Below are 22,604 nucleotides of genomic sequence, written 5' to 3' on the forward strand. Positions count from 1 at the left end.
CCAATACTATTTATTCCTTAGCCCGACCCGGAGATCGAACCTAGAAGCTCGTTATCTACATGCTAACCAACCAACCAACGAGGCAGTTTTATTATATTATTTCAAAGCTGCGCAAAGTGGGCAGCGACCCTGCTTTCTGAGTCCAAGGCCGTGGGTTCGATTCCCACATCTAGAAAATGTTTCTGTGTTGAACATGAATGTTTTTCAGTGCCTGGGTGTTTATTTGCATATTATAAGTATATATGTATATTATTCATAAAAATATTCAAGAGTCACCTTAATACCCATAACACAAGCTACGCTTACGGACTAGATGGCGATGTGTGCATTGTCGCAGTATATTTAGAATAGAATAGAAAAAAAAAAGTCGTATTTCGGGTTAACATGGCAGCCGTGGACAAGCTACATCAAACGAGTTGCGGGAAACCTTTGCTTTATAGTGGTATAAGAAGCGATAGTGATAATGATAAAAGCAATTCAGTAGCGTTATCGAGATATTAGGTCATCTAATAAAATAATATCTCACGCGGCCAAGGTTACACAATCGATTTTATACAAAAGATAAAATGCTTTTACAACAATGCAATATTGTTTGTCGATTTAGATACGCGATACGCGCATATGCCTTTTATCATAAGGTGTTACTGTCATCCCATTGCCGGCCAATTACGGGGTCTCGTTTAAGAATGAGAAAGATTTAGGCGGTTGTCCACCCCTATGGACATTTGTGAACTTCACACGCCTTTGATAACATTATGGAGAACTCTCAGGCATGCAGGTAATCTTACGATGTTTTCCTTCACCATTAAAATTACGAAAACCTGCCTGGTTAGGTACGACAGGTAAAAATAAAATATATCCTAAATATGTTTTCCTTTGCCGTTCAAATTAAAGAGAACTCTCCGGCATGAATGTATCCATACAATGTTTTTGTGCACTTTCCACAAACACTTAAAGAGCCGCCAACACGACACAGACAGGACGACTCGCCTATAAAGTACAATTTAAAAAAAACGTGTGACGGCTCACACGGGACGCCTGGCAGATGTGAAATATCGTAATTTTTTTAAAAAGTTATTGCAGATATTGCATAATGAAAAGATAAAGCATTACAAATTTATTCCACAAATTAAACAAAAATACAACTAAATGGATAACCAATCCTTTTGTAAGTCGGTTAATAATTACTGTTTTATTCCAAAAAATATATTCATTTTTATTGTTACATACGAAATACAAAAATTCAATCATATAGCGTGGCGATGCGTCTCCACGGCCTATGTCGCCACGCCAAAAGTCAGGTTTACCCTCCGCCTATAGATGTTTCACATCAAGAAAAATATGTAATGAAAATATATACATACAAAAAAAACTATTTATTTATTCTTTAAAATAATTGTTTTATAAATATAACCTAAAATAAACTATTTAAAACCAAATAAAATCTAAAACGTCATCGAAACCACCGCAGCGAGGCACAGTTCCTAAGATGCTGGCAGCATTGCCCCTTTGGATGGCCAAACTAATTCGTTGGCCAAGGTAACTGCCCGCTCTAGGATCACCGGTAGACTCGATAACCCTTTTCGATAATTCTTTAGTCTCTACTCCAAAAGGCACAAAAATTAAGCTGCTATCCAGGTTTTCATATTTACGCCTCTTGGCCTGCTCGGCACAGGTAGCAGCCGCACCCACCATTGACGAGGTGGCCTGGATATGTGATGCAGCTAGGTTATCAACACAAGTTGCATCCCACAGAAGTGACCTTCCAAGCCTCCAAGGTATGAGCGTCATACCATCAGGTCTCTTGCCATCGCTCCGCGCCAAACCAATAGGTTCTAATACAGCTGTATAAGAATCTATATTATATATACTACATTTATTTTAATATATGGTTTCAGGTATATTGGGCGGGTCCAGTTGCGGGTGGAGTGGCTGCAGCCCTGCTGTACGTGCACGGTTTCTCAGCGCCACCACCTGACACCAACTCGCTGTCTCCACGCTACCGACCCGTGGCCGCTGACGAGAAAGAAGTGAGTAGAACACACGTTTTGTCTTCTTCTTCAGAGTTTCAAATTACTGATAATAGACAGAAAGAAAACACTGTTTATCTAATAACCAGTATTAGTGAGGCCTTTGCAATATAAAAGTCTATAAGCTACATGATGTACTCTGCGGTTTCATCCGCATAAACTACGGGATAAAACATGGGTACTGAAATGTGTGCAAATATCCGTTCTTGTTGTTGGAATTTAAGTCACCCACTTTGTACAACAAAACAATCAACACGAACAGGTACTCAGAAAGACAAAAATTAAAAAGTATATATATATACTCTACTATATATACTTATATTTAAAGTAGTATATTTATATATATATATATATATATATGTCTCCATAGTTGAAGTTTTATTATAAGTAGGGTACCATTTCTGTACTTTATTTTTTTCGACCTTGTACGTACGTATAATAATTATTCGCATTACTAATTTAATAACAAACATCGTCATTATGTTAATTAATTTTTTTTACAAGCGTTCTGGACGTCTAGCTACCACGGCATGGACTGTTGAGCAAAGCGTAAGCGCACTTATCTTATAGAATAGGTACATTATAACATACCTAATCTAATCTAGGGTTATTGTGCAACGCGTTCGGAGCCATCATTATTGCTTTGATAAATAGGTACCGTGCGTATGCGTTAGGCTTCTTTTACACGAGAGATAAACTAATCCTAAGGATGATATCCTAAAATCGTCAACTCCTCTCAAAACCAGCAGGGCTAGGATAGGCAGCATGGCAATTATATCCGCGGGGAAAGGATATAAATGAATCTTCTCCCACAGCTTTATCAACTCTCAGAGCACTGGTACACAAGTGGAAATAATATCCAAATCATTTATCCTGCAGGGCTAGCACGGGCGGGAGATAAAAATTATATCCCCCGATTATATCCCCTGACAAGGGATATAATTAACGTGTCCACCTGCTAAATCACTGGAACATGGAATAGGAGAAGTTTACCCCCGTTTATTAATACACATATATTATTTGGATATTATTTCCACTTGTGCGCCAGTGACAAAACTGCGGCAGAAGATACATTTTTATCCATTCCTCGGGGAGACAGTTGTCTCCGACCCATGCTAGCCGAGCAGAGGGTTTTAGGCAGTAGTCCACCACGCTGTCTATGTGCGGATTGGTGGACTTTACACGCATTTGTGATCATTATGGGGAAGCCCCAGGTTTCCTCACGATGATTTTCTTCACCGTTAAAGCAAGCGATATTAAATTGCCTAAACGCACAGAATTTAGTAAACTCACAGGTGCATGCCGGGATTCGAACCCAGCCTCCCCCAAAGTGAAGTCGAAGCCCTCACCACTTTGCTATCACCGCTACATAATTTTCGTATCCTCAACAAGATTCTTTAATTTTTTCCAGTGCCAAGCAAAGCACTGGTAAAAACGCGTTCAACAAAGTTTTGTTTTCTTGTGTCCCGATTGATAAATGCAACGCTTCCTTTATTTGCAGTCCGAAAATTTGCTTAGCTCTCAATCTGTAGCCCGACTGAAGATGGGAACTGGTCATAGGTCTTAAACTTAGCTATAGTTGAAATGGTCACCCAACTTCGTAGCCTAGCTTTGACCTACCCATAAAGAACTACGTAGATGCCTACTGTATTTCTTCAAAGTTACGTTAAGACACAATAATAAGTATATATTAATACGTGAAACAAAAACTTAGTAGGTACCCCTTTTACGCATATATATAAAATTTCACACACTTATAGTTTATGTAGAGGAGCGCAGAATGCTCAATTTTTTTTATATATGCACAAAGCATTTAATAAATTAATAAATATATCATATATTTACTATTTTTGGATTATAATTCTATGGCAAGTTAACAGCCTTGGCGAAATCTCTGATTAAAAAAGTTTAGTCTGACAATAGAATTTTAATAATGTTAAAAATAATACCTAATTTAAATTAATTATGTTCGAATATAGGCGACTACCTACTAGTATTTACTTATTCCTACAATATTTTATATATTTTTTTTAATATTTCAGCTGAAACGATTGGACGGCAAAGGCGAGGACATGGCCTGAAGGCGATTGCAGCGGGGCCTCCCGCGACCCTCCCCTCCCCTCTCCGTCCCAAGCGATACCCGCCCCGCGCTACACACCACCCGCCTTAACAACTACCAACGATACCTGTGAACAACAATTATTCAAAAAAACATTTCTATTCCTGTATAATCAATATATCAAACCTTTCTAGTTGCTACGTCCTGAGCCAGGGGTGCCCCTTGGCTCCAGCCAGCCAGGGTGTTCAACAAAACAATTTTTTACACGTATAAAATAATAAAAACAAAACGTAACTTAAGTACAAACGATATTATTATAATAACATTACATAAACAAAGAATAATAATTATACAAAGATTGTATTAATATATTAGAAGTACTATTAAGACCAAAGTAAGAAGAAAAAGAAGAAGACCATAGTAATCTGGTAGCTACTAAAATCTTTTGTACCAAAATCAAATATACATACAGAGTGCTTAGTGTGAGATTATTTAACTATGTTCTAGCCACGCCATCTAGTTAACATACTGGGAAACAGTATTGCCACTAGATGGCGCTCCTTCGATTATACAAATTATCGTTTACTTTGACGCGATCTAATAATCTGTAACTGTAATATAATAATCTATATATATATAAAAATGTTATGTTGGTTTGTATACGCTCAAAAAGCTTTGCACCGATCGAGCTGATATTTTAGCATGATATATAATCCGCATCAAGGATTGTTTTTATCTATTTTTTCATCATCATTCCCATATCCGCGACAGCGAAACTACAGTTTTTTTTAACGATCGATGTACCAGTGACCGCGCCATCTGCCGAAAGCGAGAAAAACACTCGCTGACATATGTAATGTATTTTTTGTTTTGTTTCTCATTTCTCAACCATTCCATAAAAATGTGACACTGCGAAGAGCGAATTTTTCTAATCCAACTTAATATATTATTCAGAAATGAATTATTATAACATATATTTATTCGTAAAAAAAGTATAGTTATCACACTAGGCACCTTGATCTGCATATTAAGTGAGGTCAGAAACGGATATTATTTTATTCTTTGCAAGTGGCTTATACACAAATACAAAAACTTCTAAACTTTTTTTTTTAAATCTAAGAAATCTCTTGTTTATAAACACTTAATATTTATCTACACTGTCTTGGCCCTAATGGTTGATAAATTTTTATTTTTATAAAAAAAAAAAGTATTTTTCTAATCCAATTACATTACTATTGTATTGAATAAATTGGATATCTACTGCCATTCTTATTGCTTTAGTTATTGAAACATATTGTATCACCTTAGAGAAATTGTAGTTAACTTATCAATTAACATTTTTTTATAAACTATTTCTAATTCACCTATTTAACATCATTTCAAATAAACACATTTTAAAATAATTCCTTCTTTATTTCTAAGATTTTTCTCCTATAATTACACTGTACACATTATAAAATAGGTAAATATTACAATAAAATATAATATTGACACACATTAGTGATATTGTTTCATCGTTTATATATATTTCTTTCAATTATATCAGGTTATTTTTAATTGACAACAACGGTATCACAAAATTAATCTTTGTATCTAAAAATCAATGAAGTGATCATAAAACTGGAAATTATAAAGATCTCTTTATATTTTTATATACCTACTTGAAATTAATATTAGAAACGTAGCAAGCAAAGTTTAATCCTTTTTTGAATATATATTTTAACAAAACGTTTATCAACATTAAATATTATAACTATACTATAATCTACTGTCAGTTTTGTTTTCTTTATGGGCTTTTTAATTTTTAGTCTATAAAAAAGTTTTACACCTGTTTGTATTTAAATCTATAAAATTTACTAATAGCAAAATAATAATTTGTTGAAATTTCAAATACTCTATCATTACATTTTATACTTACAGTAAATAGTTTTTAAGTGAATATAAAATATAAAATGAAAATTGTATGTGTCAATGATTCTGTGCTAGACTAAGTTCAATACATATATTTTATTACTCAAAGGACTTTGTTATTTTGTGTTCCTAATTTTTATAATTTTATTATTGTTTTTACCTATAACACTTGGAGGTATTAACAATTTTATAAATTTAAAATGCATTTAAAAAAAACACAGTCGTGTTGTACAGTCGATTGCCAGAGAGTCGCCGGTTCAAATCCTGTAGGTTCCGAAAATTTTTATATGCATTTTAAATTTATAAAATTTGTGTTCCTATTCTAAATGCGAAGAATGCTACCAAATAATACCTCCACAGCCGTATGTTGACGGTAGTTCAGTACCGTTGTTACCACCCCCTACTCTTTCCAAGGGTGTCGTAAGAACAACGGGGGAGATGTAATGGGGAACTCGTCCTATGCTCTATAACTACCATCTACTGCGATCACCAACCCGAAGTCCAACATAGCTCAACGAGTGGCGAAGCTGAAATGGCATTGGGCGGGGCACATAGATCGGAGAATCGATGGATGTTTGGTCCTAAGGTGCAGAAATGGAGGCCCGCACCGGTAAACGCAGCGCTGGTCAATCCAAACGAGGTTGACAGACGAGCGATTCACTGGGAGCCGCTGGAAACAAGAGGCCGAGTACCGTTGATTTTGGAATTCCGGTTCAAAGATAAACGGGCCGGTCAATCGGTTGAAATGATGATGATGATTGACAAGGACTTCTATTATAGAACTGACGGTCCTTAACGTGCTCGCGAATGATTGGTTCGCGATGAATGCTCAAATCGTTGGTTTTTTTCGCAAACAAAAGAGTTTGGTGACCCTCGCTTGGTTGTCCCATCCAATATATAAGTTCATGTCACCAATAAAAAACATAAGTAAGCCAAATAAGTTAGCCAGATTACTTCAAGATGATAAAATTCTTTTTTACACACCAACACTAAACATTACACAAATCAACTTCTAAACTGAATTGGGGTGTAATGGCGGCCTTATCACTGATAGTGATCTCTTCCAAGCAACCATTAAGGAGTTGGTGTACAAGTAAGATATACAATAAACTTACATATACTATAAGATACAGCTATGTTTATTGTAGCGTATATATCATATATATATGATATATCTTTATATATATATATATATTTCTTGTGTGCGTGTGTATGTAACTGAACTCCTAAACGGCTGAACCGATTTGAATGAATTTTTTGGTATGCGTTTGGGTGGCACCCTGGATGGTTTAGATTTACAAATCAGCCCGACAGATGGCGCTGGGGTCCGCTAGTATATGATATATATTATATGATATTATATATACGGTATAATAAACATCACGTTTAACAGAACTACGAAACCCTGTTGAATGGGTTGAATGGCTTGAATGGTTGAGTGCATAGGTATATTTCATAAGGAATCATCATGTACAAATATTAAGTCAAAAGAAGAACATTTCTTTTTCCATCGAAGTTTACTTATGGCAATCCTATTGAAGATAAAAGACCGGCACGTGCATAGTACCTACGCAACGCGACACGTACCTAATAGTGACAGGACTAAATTGATTTTACTTTTGAATGTGATGTTAGGGCTGCATCTGATTCCCTTCAGTAAAAACTGGCAGTGGCTTACGCAAAAATTATTAGCGCTTCGGTTTCCCAGATTAGTCTTTCTCTCTCTCTCTCTCTGAAGTATTATTTCGGTTTTAATTTACACGATGTCTATTTCTTAACTTACTATGATAAAAGGTGGTTCTTATATCCCGAGGCACAGCATTTCAAAGGTTTACAACCTTCACTGTGAAAGTCTCACCATAGCGAGTACGACTGAATGGCACTGCTAGCTTACACTCTGAGACCGGTGGTTGTAAAGATCGCCAGAACCGAGGAAGCGGAATTTTTAGCTTAAATATAAAGGAGTCTGAGGGTGAAAAAGGATAGAGATGAGTAGAAATAGCATATGGAAATCCCGGCTCTGTCTATTGTTTAGCCATATATAGTATATAGTATTTCACGATATACACCGTCTTAACGTTTCCTAACAGAGTATGAAACTCAAGCTTTAATAACTGTGCCATTACTGTCAAACTGCCATTAAACCAAACCTGCGTATGAGAGTCAACCAAAAAAAACAAAAGTGCTATTTATTCATATTCTATAATTCTATAAATTAACAAAATTAAATAATATATACAAGTTACACGAAGTGGAAAGACACCTACTGTACAAATCCTCTTTGGAAACGGCATTCAATATCATAGATATCACTTAATCAATACAACAATACACAAATAAAAATACGTGAACTAATTAATAAAAATGTTAGTCAGTCTTAGAAACCACTAGACAAATTACAATTTAATAAAAAAACTTATTTCCTAATTAATAACAATGTAAATTATAAATTGACCAAAAAATAGATTACCTATATAACGAGCAATTATATTAATGTTCCTAGTATTGAAAGACGCCCCGGGGACTGTTTTGATTTTAAAAACTAGCGAAGGAAAACAGTAAGTATAAACAATATGCACGTTAAGGCTGCGCTAAGATGACGTGAAAACATTTGAGCGACAACCGCGTGACAACCGCTTGATCGCCGACCGATAATATATATTTCGATAATGATAAATGTGATTGCCAACACAGCAAAATTTCCTTACTTATATTACAATAAAAAGGAAAATGTGTTTGATTGTTTGTCCTCTTTCAAGCCCTAAGCATGCAACCAATCAACTTGAACTTTTTGGCATAGAGTTAGTTGAAAGGACGGAGAGTAACATGGGCTATTTTTATCCCAACAAAGCGAACGGTACCCACGGGATTTGTAACAAACGGTAATAAACGGACGAAGGACACGGGCTATAGCTAGTGTTCAATACATTTTATCACCCGCGCGGACGCCAGCAGTTCTGGTTGTGGCGTCCGCGCAGTGTCCGCTTTGTCGTCTCGTGTTGATGAATTTAAATGCTGTAATGATACAATGTAATTTGTAAATCTCTTGAACTTACACAAACTTACATATGCTTGTAATGCCATAATAGTCAACACAACTTTTTTTAATATCTAATAATAGACTATTCTTGAATGCAATCACACCTGAGTGTCTAGTGTGAAATTTTCTACCCACGACTTAGTTAACTACGATTTATATGGAATAAAAAGAGCGGCATCTAGTTACAATACTGTTACAACATAATGCAACACTAATCGCAGTTACCTTTAACGCGATCGAATTGGTAGAAAAAGTGCCATTTGGCCCTCTTATGGTAACTGATGATGAAGTATAAAGCCCAAAGTATAAAAGCGCGCATCTTATTAATTACGAATTCCAGAAATAGCAGCTTGCTAGTGTAAACTATCAATAGTAAATAATAAGACAATACTGAGATTACGTCAACCCTAAGCACTTAATATTTAATATACAAGGTAATTTGGAAAGGGGGTACTTTGAAACCAATTACAAAAGGGTCACAAAATAATTTTATGGTTGTCACCGCGTACTCGTTTTAATAAAAACTTTGCACTGTAGTTTCTTACTAAGATGTAAAACAATTTTTTTTTATCATGAATACTATAAATACCCAAATACCCCACCTGCCTAGTACCCCCCTTTCCAAGTAACTAAAGAAAGCTGTACAGTTTTATATTATGTATTCACAAACTTACAACTAGTGAATCAACTTAAGATAAATATATTAAGCATCTGTACATAATTAGCACAAAAAAATCTATTATTGCCATTTCGTTTATTTAAAAGATTCAAATAAGTAAATATCGTTCATATGGTGTCTGAATTCTTATTAATATTTGTGCTCCCGCATCATAAAAATGTACGATTATACTGAGGCGAATACCGCGCGAGACACGGGATAGGAATCGCTTGCAGATTGCTCACACTGGCACGAGTCATTGCTCAAAATCGGGAAAGTACCGACTGGATTTCAGTATACATCGTTGCATTGCAGTTATTTATCTTTCCAAAAATTTAATGAGTTAATTAAGAAAAAACGTATTTAAGTTAGAGGTAACTTTGAAAAATAGAAATTATAGAATACAACATTTCAGTCAATCGTGTAAAGCGGAAATATGGTTAATATATCTTTTCTCGCTATGAGAACTTCACAGTTTATTATGTTCGAGTTTTTTCAAACTCATTTAGTAGCAATTCGTACTTTAGCTGGCGCATAACAAAAGCTTCGAAAATTAACAGTATATTCAGTACATAGCAAAGCAAAAGCTTGCGGTTTTTAAAAATAGTTTATACTTTTCATAAACGCATGTACACTCTTCTTTTCTTTTGCTACTTACAATAATAAAACTTCATCTTCAGAATAAAGTCGACCGTGAGGAACCGAAAATGCAGAAAGTGGTGGCATATTGAGAGGCTAAGCGAACGTGCGAAATTCGAAATTCCAAAACGTCATGTCCAACGCGGGATTAACCTCAGATTGATCACAGCTTAAATAAGTGATAGTTTTTCTAGCGCAAATAAATCGAAGTTACGTTACGTTAGGTAATCAAATTCGATAGTCAGCAACTGGATATTATAGGACTTTCCTTTGCTTGATTTGGTTGATATAAATCGTTTGCCAGTGCTATAAAGTCAATATAAACAGTTTAGTTTATCAATCTAATTGTAAGTTATATAAATTTAAAACACTTTTGTTTGTCGTGAGGTATTCGCGTTTTGAATAGTACCGAATCCGCGCGATACTGCGTTGATAATAAAGGTGTATAACCCATTACCTGTTAGAGAAGAGAGTAAAAACATAAATTATACGTGGTTTTCATACATAAATTTTAACACAATACAGTATTTCATATATTTTGCATATCCATAAATAAATAAATAAATAAATATACTACGACAATACACACACCGCCATCTAGCCCCAAAGTAAGCGTAGCTTGTGTTGTGGGTACTGATGAATATTTTTATGAATAGTACCTATACATAAATACTTAGAATATTATACATATAAACACCCAGACACTGACAAACATTCATGCTCATCACACAAACATTTTCCAGTAGTGGGAATCGAACCCACGGCCCTGGGCTCAGAAAGCAGGGTTGCTGCAAACTGCGCCAATCGGCCGTCGAATCCATAACAATCCATAACAATGTTGACCCAGTTAATCTGTCCAATTTCTACTATTCACTGTTTAAAAAATATACCTAACAAAATTTTATTGATAGCTGGGTGTATCAGAAGCATCCTATAAGGAATGTCAGTGTGGTACGGCAGTATCAATTCCGAGTGAATTTCAGCTATCTAGACATTGCCCGGAGTTATTGTAGAGTTGGGTAGATAAAAGAGGCTGTGGTTGGAAGTTTCAAAAATATCCGTACTCATTTTCTACGCGGCATCGTCCGGAACGATAAATATCATCACCAGATCGGAGCAGAGATAAGTCGAAAGTAATACATTTAAGAGGTCGACATTGAACTATAGATGGTAGATATAGAACTAAACATTTTTTAAACTATGTAAGTCTCACCTGAGAGAAGAACTGTATGCATTTATGTCTTTCGTGGAAATGTGTTTCATCCGCTGACAGTGTCACCGGACAACCTGGGCAACGGAAAGTCCACCGCGACGTTACCTGAAACCGAAGTCACTTGCAACCTAACATAATCATGATTGCCAACGAACATACGACAGGTAAAAACGCGTGATATATTTAAAAACGCGGTGAAATCTTATTATCTTGGTCATTAAGAAGAATTGTTTTTCTGTTTATTTATCCTATAAAGCTCTTTAATTGTATACCACAACATTAACATATACAAAATATAATAAAAACAGAAACATAAAGAAAGAAGTAGAATACAAAAAGCGGCCTTATCGCTTAATAGCGATCTGCCAGGCAAGCTTTGAATTAGGAAAAAAAAAGAAGAGAATAGACGGCTGGTGGTACAAATTTTTAAAATATATAGATGCGAATAACTACATACTAATACATATTTATATTTATTTATTTCAAATATTTTTTTATGTGTAATTTTTGTTTATGTATTTGTATGTAGTTATTGTAATGTAGGTGTATAATAATTTTACACCACTTATTTGTTCTCACTCGCGTTGTGCTAATCCTAAGCCTGACAGAGATCGCTTCTAAGCGATAAGGCCAAGGCTGCCTTTTGTATTCTACAGGCAAAAGGCAGCCTTATCGTCTAGAAGCGCTTAGTAGCGAGTAGACCTCTAATCTTTGTGTTTCTTTTTATTCTTTCTTTACTTTCCTCACTGTGGTGTTCGAATAAAGAGTTTAAATAAATAATTTTCAGATTGGTAGACCTCACACCTTTTGGAGAACGAACTCTCAAGCATGCAGGTTTCCCCGCAATGTTTACCTTCATCGTGAAAGCGAGTGATATTTGAAATTTCTTAAATTTAAAGAAAACAAACATAACTCCAAAACGTTAGTTAGTTCGCCTAGGATCGAACTCGGTCACCGTTTACACTGCTTAATATAATAATTATCAAACAGGAAATAATGTTTCTTTGAAACAAGAGATGCAACATTGCTTTTTTAATATGCATTTTTTTATATGCATTTTTAATTTACAAAAATTGATAATTCCTCTAAGTGTAGGTAAAAACACTAATAAAAAATTATAAAAATATCCAAAAAGCAATGTGTCATCTCTTGTTTCAAACGTGTCTCATTGTAAAATGGAATGTTTCCTACTAGATGACACTACAGTCGCTATAAGACTGATGTGAAAGGCATATACTAATTTTCGGCAGCGTGTTTTCCGAAATTTTTTATATGCATTTTAAATTTACAAAAATTGATATTTCCTCCAAGTGTAGGTAAAAACACTAATAAAAAATTATAAAAAGGGTGTATTAATAATTGTGGCATATCGACGAAATTGTTCTTTGTGTATCCCGCTACGACATTTGAAAGATGATGATCAGGTGAATGTCACGTTCAATAAGATCGCAAATGTCCAAGATGTCCGACTATTTGGTATAGGCACTTCTGTTTACCTTGACCGGCGGTTTCCGTGTGATGTGCGCGACGAGGAAGTTCATTGCAATGTCCTCACAGTTCATGTACTCGTCAACGTAATCACGCATGGCGGCCGGCAGTGAGTGCCAGTACGCCCACAGGTAGTAGCGGTGCACGAACGCCGCGCCCGTCAGAACCATGCTCAGCTCGCAACTAAACATTACAGTACTCGGCGTTTATTTCATCAATAAACTATGCGTAACAGTACACGGCAACTCTTTCATCAATAACATAAAGGTACACGGCTATTATTTTATCAATAAAAACGCTACAGCACACGGCGACTCTTTCTCTCTCTCTTTTTCATCAATAAACTAAACGTAGCACTGCGACTCTTTCATTAATAACCTAGACGTTACATCACACCACGTTTCTTCCATCTATAAACTAAACGACAGTACACGGCAACTCTTTCATCAATAACATAAAGGTACACGGCTATTATTTTATAAATAAAAACGCTACAGGACACGGCGACTCTTTCTCTCTCTCTTTTTCATCAATAAACTAAACGTAGCACTGCGACTCTTTCATTAATAACGTAGACGTTACAACACACCGCGATTCTTACATCTATAAACTAAACGACAGTAAACGGCAACTCTTTTATCAATAAACTTAACACTACAGTACACGGCAACTCTTTCACCAATAAACTAAACGTTGCACTGACTCCTCCATTAATAACCTAGACGTTACAACACACCGCGTTTCTTTCATCTATAAACTAAACCGCAGTACACGGCAACTCTTTCATCTATAAACTAAACGCTAACGTACACAGCAACTCTTTCATCAATAAACCAAACGTTGCACTGAGACTCATTCATCAATAAACTTAACGCTATACAGTACACAACGACTTTTTGATCAACAAACTAAACGTTGCAGTACACTGCGAATCATTCATAATGCGATTTAAGAAAGCTTAAATGTTATGAAGATAGGCTTGAAAATATGGAATAAGACGAATGTGCCTTCAATAACAATCTGTAAGTATGTTTCAAAGTATTAATAACCTGTAATTTGAATTGTATAGGAATCCATTGTTAAAATTGAGGTCCCACGCGTGGTATCTGCCAGGAAATCCGACGATCCGATCGCGATGTTCACGCCACACTCTGAAAATGTTTATTTATTTAGTACTAACTGTTAGCCGCTATCTTTGTCCACTTTTATTATGGTTTGTACATATCCCGTATTAACTGTTTGTTTCCTGGGATAACAAGTAGCCTATTTTATTCTTCGCCCTTTTAACTCACTCTAAAAAACAAGTTGATTAGTAAGGGCGTGAAGGATGGACCCAAAATACAATTCACAAAATAATTTAAACTTGATAGCAATGAGGATATAAACACAATGTTTTAACTTTTGCTCAATATGTATGGACAAAGAGTATACTCTTAATTATGTACGTACGTTACGAGTATTCTGATCGTAATCCGTATAATACAACAAACTTAATAAGGGTTTTTTAATCTTATCGGTATCAATATTAATGTCTATGTTATTACAACAAACTTGGCTGGGCTTTTTGTTGTTACCTGTCTTAATTGTAAGCGGTGTTAGCTCAGTGGGTAGGACTTCGACTTTACTTCCTGTGAGCAGAATTAAAAATACAACACGCAACTCTAATTTTCCTAAGTTATGTGCGTTTTAAACAATTAAAATATCACTTTCTTAATGCCTGAGAGTTCGCTATAATGTTCTCAAATGTGTGTGCAGTCCACCAATCCGCACTAGGCCAGCGTAGTGGGCCTTAACCCCTTTTCATTGTGAGAACAATGCTTTGGACCGGTAATGAGTTGATATGAAGACAACGAATATAAATGTCTATTTTAATGTCTTACCTGAACGCAAAAACGATTTCGTCGTGTCTCAAGTGTGCGTCGTCGTCAACACACAGCACCGCTTCGGTCTCGATCACGTTGTACGGCAAGAATCGGTTGTTGAGGGAGTTCCGCGACGCTCGCACTACTGCCACAGGTGCCCCGGACTCCGGCCACGCCTGCATCGCCGTGGGCGCGGTCACGCCGTTCCAGACCACCACCACCTGGCAAAAACAGTTCACTTGACGATGCCCTGTTTTAATAAACGTCTTCCTATCTAGTCTTTAATTCCTTTGTCCATTTGTCGATATGTCTGGTGCAGTGGTGAGCTCTATGTAAATAGGAGGTCCTATCCCCGATAAAGGGCATTTTGGGAATTTATAAAAAAAAAATATCAAGAGTAAAAAATTACTTATAGTACCATTCACTAGGCTACATAAAATTGGTAATTGATTCAAGGGATATTTTATATTATTTTATAATAAATCACCGATCAGTTTAAAAAAAAGGAAGAAAAATCCTATTATATTAGTATCTATTACTAATATTTTCCGACCGATTTTTTATCGATATTTTAGGTTGGGTGTGAATTGCTCTAACTCCTAAATAAATAGTTAAATATTTATTGTCTTTGAGATGGTGATAACAAAGAAATTACCCGGTTAAGTTTGTTGTGGGCTCTTCTTAGACCAGGGCCCATTTTAGGTTTAAGTTGGCGAACGTAGCTTTCACCATAACCTCACAATTATATAAACATATATTAATGAATGCTTCAACATTGCCTATGATAAGCCCACACGAATAAAGAATATCTGAATTTGAATTTATGATTTCTTTTTTTCTGTGGTCCGGTCTGGTGAGTCCTTGGCCGTCATTTCCTCTCTACCGGCAAAGACGAGCCGACGAGCGATTTAGCGTTCCAGTGCGTCGCGTAGAAACTGATTAAGGAATGACGTTAATATAACTGCCCTACCTCTTTAACAGGTAACACCCGTTGCTACCATAGAAAGTATCACTAACCGCCCGATATTATGATTGTCAAGGGCTGACTTGTAGTCGTATATAAAATAAATGAAAAACTTCTACCAAAGTAATATCTACAGTCTGCGAGCATGGAGCATAAGGATGGAAAAAATATCCAAATAATAATTATATGATAAAGTGTATCAACGTATCGTACTCGTTTTTTCCAGAAACCGGATACGGATAACTGTAGCAAAATGAAAACGCTAAGAGGCGAGTATAGCATGTTGCGAATCGGAAAGGGGCTAAGCAATCGGTCAAGTAAGTATAGTATAAATTAAAAAAAACCCGATGACATTCCTTACCTTGTTCAGATACGGTAAACCTCGTAGTCGCGCTAAAGCGGCTGCCAACACTGCTTCTCTTTCATAGGTTAGTATCACTATAGTGAACTGTTCTCTTGGTCTGTCACCGCCGAGTGCTTCGCTAAACTCCTTCCCGGAGCCACCTGCGCCCGCGCCGATCGGACGGAAACCAGCCGCTGATCCCATAAATCGCGCTTCAGAAGTTACCGGTGGATCCCAAGGCAACTGTGGGTATAGAGCAAACGGCTCGCCCCATTCATTCCACAGTTCGTATCCGTGCAACAGGGCTAATGAATAATTTCTACGGTAAGCTGGACTCGGATACGGAGCTTCCGACGGCCCTAGAGTCTCTTCAGGTTCTGTGTCGACGGCGGGTGGCTCCAGTTTTGGCGGGTAGTAAGACTCATTAAATGCAGGAACCCCGGAAGTCGCGATAGCCGGCTGAGCTGGTATATTCAACCGAGTTCGTATCGTCGCCAGCAATGAATCCATACTGGCCTGCACTGAACTCAAATAGCGCTCCCACAAAACACGACCCTGCCTTCGGAAGGTAAGAAGGTCTGCATCCGACAGAGCTCGAAGTAGAAAATGCAACTCCGTCACCCGAGCTTTTGGAAGAGACAAAGTCGCCCGACGCCAATCGAGCACTTCATCAAAGGGCAAGCGGATTCGATCACCACCCAAAATTAAGGGTATCGCACCAGACCGCAACGCTTCGTATAAGCGAGCTTGCAAAAGAGCCGTTGTGGCATAATTATTATCGGCTGGAGCTAGTATCAAAACAAAGGTGGAATCTCTCAAAATTGATCTTCGCGATCGATCGGTGCCGCATAGTGTCCAGTCGCCAATATGAATCACGGCTCGCCTCTCTATCGGCGGATCGCACTCAAATTGCAAGTAAAACACATCGGACGAAGGAGCCTCTTTCGCAGTTTTTTGAAGCGTGTCAATAAGAAATTTATCATTATCTACACTTGATCCTGCAGGCAGTGGTGTTTGCGAACCCTGAAAACTAAATTTTGCTTTTGAATGGATACTAAGATTTAATTCTATGGTCTTTTCTTAAGCTGCATACCTACCTAAGTATGTATTTGCGTCGTGCGGGTGCTATTGGAGCACAATCCACCCATACGTCTCCACCTGGAGGCCCAAGAGCAGGTGGAGTTACAAGATCAAAACTCGGCCGATACTGTTGCATAGTAAATGTAGATTGGGCGATCATAGCTCTCCCTGTAGAAGCAGTGTGAAATGCATCTCCAGAACCGACTGACAGCTCCCGTCGGGCCAAGTTCAACAGCACGTGATTACGACCATCACCACCCCAATACGGTAAGCTTTTTATAGCACTCTCGTTCAACGACAACTTGTACGTATCTGTTGTTGAACTGAAATATAAAATATCCAATTTCAACTTATCAATATAACAAAGTGGAATTGCAGTAGATCTCGCAAGAGCAAACCTTTTTTTCACCTACTTTTTTTCAATCTTAATGACAACCACATCCGAAATGTCTAAAAATAAGAAAATGAAGGAAGACCTTCGTGCGTCCAATGCAACTAACTTGTGCGTCAGACCAAATTATTTGATATTGAAAATTATGCTCTCGCGAAAATCTGCGATAAACGATTAAGTAATATAACAGAACAAAACCTTACGAGGGGCTTTTATCCAGAGGAAATCCTTCGCCAACCAGCACAAGATAAACACATGCTTCATTAGGATTGTGCGTCAAATGAGAATTGTAGCTTAGCGTTTGTCGCAAAGTCGTTTTGAGAAAGCCATCCACTTCAGCACCAACTAGCGGGGAGAATTTCTCGGGATCGTAGAAGTAGATTGGGAAACCGGAAGTTAGGGAACAACGGGAATGATCAAAGCACGAATGCATACGACAATGGACTTCTGATGCGGAACTGATAGGCGGAAGAATGGGAGGCAGTTGTGTGTGAAGGATTTGAGTAGGCGGAGCCAATTCCGGGGAATCTCTACGGATAGCCTCTAGTTGTGCAAGACGTGCCTGGTCTGCGGAAACGCGTAATCTTTGCAATTCAGCAGTTGCTCGCGCGTACTCCGCTTTAACACTATCTGATTTAGCACTTGCAGCTGCCGCTTCTCTTTGCAATTTTCCCCGCTTTTCCTCTAATTCCCGCAGTTCCGTTGACACTGAAGCCTTGACATAATAAAAATAAAAATGGATTACATACTGTATTTATTCAACATGATTATAATAGAAAGTTTAGGTTATCCAAAAATTGGGCCAACAGTTTTAACACAGTTGAGTTTTCTGTTAGTTAATAAACATTCAGTAGGTACCAAAGTTTGTAAATGGGCGGTATCTACCACTGAGCTTCGGAGAGCATGTTAAACCACCCGTCCCAGTTGTTGTCGCAGTAGCCTGCATTGAAGCAGAATTGCGGATGTACCGGCTATACCCTAAACCCTCGAAAGGAAGCTCGTACCAAGCAATGCGACCTAAATTTAGCTAAGGATGACGATTATTACTATACAAACATATGCTTACTAACTAGGAGAGCTGGCTGTAGCAGTATGGACAAACTATAAAACTTTAAAATGAGTTTGACAATGAATTCTGACGAACTGTTATCATACTCGAAAACAGCTTGGCACATGCTGATACTTATGGTTCTTAAAAAACAATTTAGATGCTAATAAAATAATGTTCTAAAATATCGAGATTCTTACCTTAATCCGAAGCATCTCCTCAATTCTAATTTTAAGATCCACCACATTTGTTGTTGACAAATCACCCAATGCTTCAAGAGTGTGCCGCATATTATTAGCACCCAAGGACATAGATGTAGTAGTTTCATACTGGGAACACAGAAAAATGTTTATTGCCATTTCATTCATCATGTAGTAACCTGAGTAGTAGAGCTTTTTGCCACAGAGCTTGTACGGGAAAGTAATACAGCCATGCTTATTTCTGCACCGATGCAGCATTGAAGTGTGTTTGCCGGTGTAATTACATGCACATGAGGATTAACGCCAACACCTCTGGTTGATAGACACACATGCTATATGAAGTGTTGATCTGTTTAAAGGCAGTGGATGGCCACTTACCAGGAAAAAGCTGTGCGATCGATATATAAACTTAGATCACGCGAATCCCTTCGTACAAAATTTAAAGAAATAGGTATACTTACAGTAGCCTCGCAATATGTTTATAATAATATTATCTTTATTAAACAAAACATAAGTAATTATAAACAAAAAGTCGATATAAACAGTCGACTAACTAGAAACGGACATAAATTAGTGATATCTGCATATCGTCTGAGAAAAGTACAGAAATCCTTTGTGGGGATGGGTATATGCTTTTATAACATGATACCGAAGGTAATAGATCTACCTTTACCTAAGTTTAAAAAATATATTAAAACACATTTAATAAATCGTGGTTACTACACGATTGATGAATTCGTAAACGTCAAGGCTGCTTGGAAGCAGGTCACTCCACTCTCATCTCTCACAAAACAGAAAAATTCTAAAGATTGTTAAACTTTAAAATGATGTTGGAAAAGAGCAATCTGCTGAGTTTCTTTCCGGCTCTTCTCAGTGGAATCTGCCTTCCGGACTGGTGGTAGAGTCACTACAAACAGACTTGACGTTTCATAAGTGCTTATTAATTAGGCCTACTTGGAATAAATTAATTTTGAATTTTTTGGATTTTACCATCAGGTGGGCCAATTGCTATTGCCAACAATTATTGCTATAAAAAAATGTAGCTGACCAATACGCGTAAAATAATCATAAAATTTACGCGCCCCTAAAAGTATCCTTTACGCATTGTATATTTTTGAGATTGGGATTATATTTTTTTTAATTTGAAGTTGTAGGTGGTAACTGGTAAGTGATAATGTAAAAAGATGAACATCATACTGGAATCAAGTCAATCAAATGCCCCCACCAGACCATTTCAAATTTCGAATTTTTGGTGGGTATTGAACCGAGAACCACTAACTTATAAAAGCACCGCTCTCACTCTTGCCCGAAGGAGTTTTTTAAGTGCTGGTCTTTTATACATATATTAGTGACTGAGAACATTTCTATGTTGTACAACATATTTGAATGTTAATATCAATAGTTTAAGCATGCAACAAAATTGCTCATTATCTTTTTTACTCTCTCTTGAGTGAAGAGCAATACTTGAAATTTTTCTAATGCAATTGCAGATGAAATCAGATTTCAAATGAATAAATTGATTTTTAATTAAATGAAAGACAACATTCCAATAACTGAATATTCAGTATACAAATTTTCTCTTTTATCAAATCACAAATTTCTGTCAGAAATCTTTCTGCCCAATGATATGAAGCGCATTGGGTAGGAGTTCGACTTCACTTTCGGGGGCCAAGTTCAAAAACCCAGAACGCACCTTTAACTTTTCAAAGTTATGTGTGTTTTAAGTAATTATAATATCACTTGCTTCAACGTTGAAGGACATCGTGAGGAGCCTGAGAGTTCTACATAATGTTCTCAAAGATGTGCGGAGTCCACCAAATCCACAAAGATTTAGAACAAAGAAGTTATTATATCAGTCAGTGGCAGTCAAGCTGCACTAAAAGCCCTTGAAAGGAAGGATACATTAAATTCACTAGCAGAGAGAACAAAAGTGTTGATTGCCTGGGTTCCAGCACATCAAGCTGTGAATTTAAGCATGGTGTCTAGGGTTCGATTAGTAGTTCGATTAGGGTTCGATAGGTGTCCGGCAGGGGTATTTTAGGACTTTATAATTTCTAAATTTTCTTTGGTCTAGTCTGGGAGGCTTTGGCCGTGGCTAGATACCACCCTACTGACAAAGATGTGCCGCCAAGCTATTTAGTGTTATGGTGCGATGTCACATAGAAACCAACTAGGGGTTACCATAAACTCCCTAACAGATTAGACAACCACCATCTTAGACTGCATCATTATTTACTACCAGGTGAGATTTCAGTCAAGGGCAAACTTGTAGAAAAATAAAAAAAAAAGCAGATGAGCTAGCAGGAATAGGCACAAGCATTTTACGGACCTGAGCCTTGTTTAACCATTCCATATAACATTACAAACACAACACGTAAAAAGAATCAAATGTAAGATTCAAGTCAACGCCATACAGGCAATCAAAATGATTTCTGAAATCATTCAACAAGAAGAATACAAAACAACTAAAGTCACAGAGCAGATCCAATATAGCACTAGTTGCAGGCATAAACACAGGACATTGCCTGTTAAATAGACACCTAACAGTAATGAGAATTATAGAAGATCCATCCTGTCCACTGTGTGGTGAGGTAGAAACCAGCTTTCAGTTCATGGCTGAGTGCCTCACATACGAAGAAGTGAAGTAGACCTAGCAAACCTTTCCATAGGAGATATTGTTGGGTTCACCAAAGTGACTAGTAGGTTTCAAGGGGGGTACTACCGGGACACTAGTAAAACCTGTGTCTCAAACATGGGGAATGAGGTGGAATGGTCCTTAGATAGAACTGATCACTCGTCTGGCAATGGCAGATGTCATCTAATTAAATTAATATATCCTTTCACAGATGCCTCCGTGAAAAGTGCCTGTTGATAAGTTTGCTTGGAAGCAGGCTACTCCCTTTCACCTTCCAAAGACAGAAAAATGAATGTTAAACAGTTGTTAAAACTCCAATGTTGGAAAAGAGCAACCACTGCATTTCTTGCTGGCTTCTTCTTCGTAAAATCTGCCTTTCGAATTCTTAGTAGTCTTCACAAAAAGACGAAACCATTCAAAAGTACCTTTACATTCACCAACCTTATCTGCCGGTAATGCAGGCTTCCTACCATCTGTAGGAAAATTTACTATAAAATGTACTGAGGTTGCTTAGCACCGACAATTCAAGAATTAATTGATAAAAAACAATTATTTCTCTCTGCCTAGCTCCTTACCTTTGATAGATAATAGTGAGTAACAAGCGGCACTATGAATAACATCACAGAGACCATCAGGATAACGCGAGATAATTTCAAATGCCCCAGCCATTGGCAAATACGTTCGTGTAACATTCTGGTTTCGACGCAACTAAACGTTATCAAAAAACCGTCAACATGTTTTACTGACTATTGATGTCAACACGTAATTCACTGCTCATACACCATTTTTTTACAATATCTAATTATTATCAAAACTACACAGCACACCGTGATATCCGGACAACGGATAATTCACAGTTGACAGTTAAGTCAATGTCAATGTTTTATGGCAGCTAAATAAATTTTTCCCAGATTCACATTGAAAGTATGTTTTTTGAAAGGGGGCTTTTCAGCTCTGAAGTCTACACTTTTTGTGTCTGTACTTTACAACTACATAGGTATTCGAACTACTTTTCAGTTTGTGATTTCAATTGATAAGAGTGC

At 37.0% G+C, this 22,604-nt stretch overlaps 2 protein-coding genes across 2 annotated transcripts in view; one reads left to right on the forward strand and one right to left on the reverse strand.

Annotated features, from left to right (window-relative positions):
- LOC120623344 (aquaporin AQPAe.a) overlaps positions 1 to 4,821 on the forward strand; it is a 62,168-nt gene extending 57,347 nt beyond the window's left edge. The window contains exons 6-7 of the mRNA XM_039889315.1: positions 1,899 to 2,030; positions 4,073 to 4,821. Of these exons, the coding sequence (XP_039745249.1) occupies positions 1,899 to 2,030; positions 4,073 to 4,111 (171 nt within the window). The 3' untranslated portion in view covers positions 4,112 to 4,821. The remainder of the gene's footprint in view (positions 1 to 1,898; positions 2,031 to 4,072) is intronic.
- A 5,470-nt stretch (positions 4,822 to 10,291) lies between these two features.
- LOC120637832 (exostosin-3) lies at positions 10,292 to 22,394 on the reverse strand. The gene is made up of 10 exons (XM_039909862.1): positions 22,137 to 22,394; positions 18,927 to 19,055; positions 17,882 to 18,393; positions 17,305 to 17,610; positions 16,226 to 17,237; positions 14,919 to 15,121; positions 14,088 to 14,189; positions 13,047 to 13,221; positions 11,551 to 11,655; positions 10,292 to 10,794 (listed from the first exon to the last, which is right to left on the reverse strand). The coding sequence occupies exons 1-10, from the start codon at positions 22,251 to 22,253 to the stop codon at positions 10,690 to 10,692; spliced, it is 2,766 nt and encodes a 921-aa protein (XP_039765796.1). The 5' UTR covers positions 22,254 to 22,394; the 3' UTR covers positions 10,292 to 10,689.
- Between the last annotated feature and the right edge of the window lie 210 nt (positions 22,395 to 22,604).

This window comes from Pararge aegeria, chromosome 4 (assembly GCF_905163445.1).
Source record: "Pararge aegeria chromosome 4, ilParAegt1.1, whole genome shotgun sequence".
In the NCBI taxonomy this organism is placed as follows: Eukaryota; Metazoa; Arthropoda; class Insecta; order Lepidoptera; family Nymphalidae; genus Pararge; species Pararge aegeria.

Coding starts and splice junctions, on each gene's coding strand:
- LOC120637832 (XM_039909862.1), bottom strand. CDS start 22,253: ATGTTACACGAACGTATTTGCCAATGGCTGGGGCATTTGAAATTATCT. Junction 18,394..18,926: donor AGGAGATGCTTCGGATTAAG/GTAAGAATCTCG, acceptor TATTATGTCAAG/GCTTCAGTGTCAACGGAACT. Junction 17,238..17,304: donor CGACGCAAATACATACTTAG/GTAGGTATGCAG, acceptor AGCAAAATTTAG/TTTTCAGGGTTCGCAAACAC.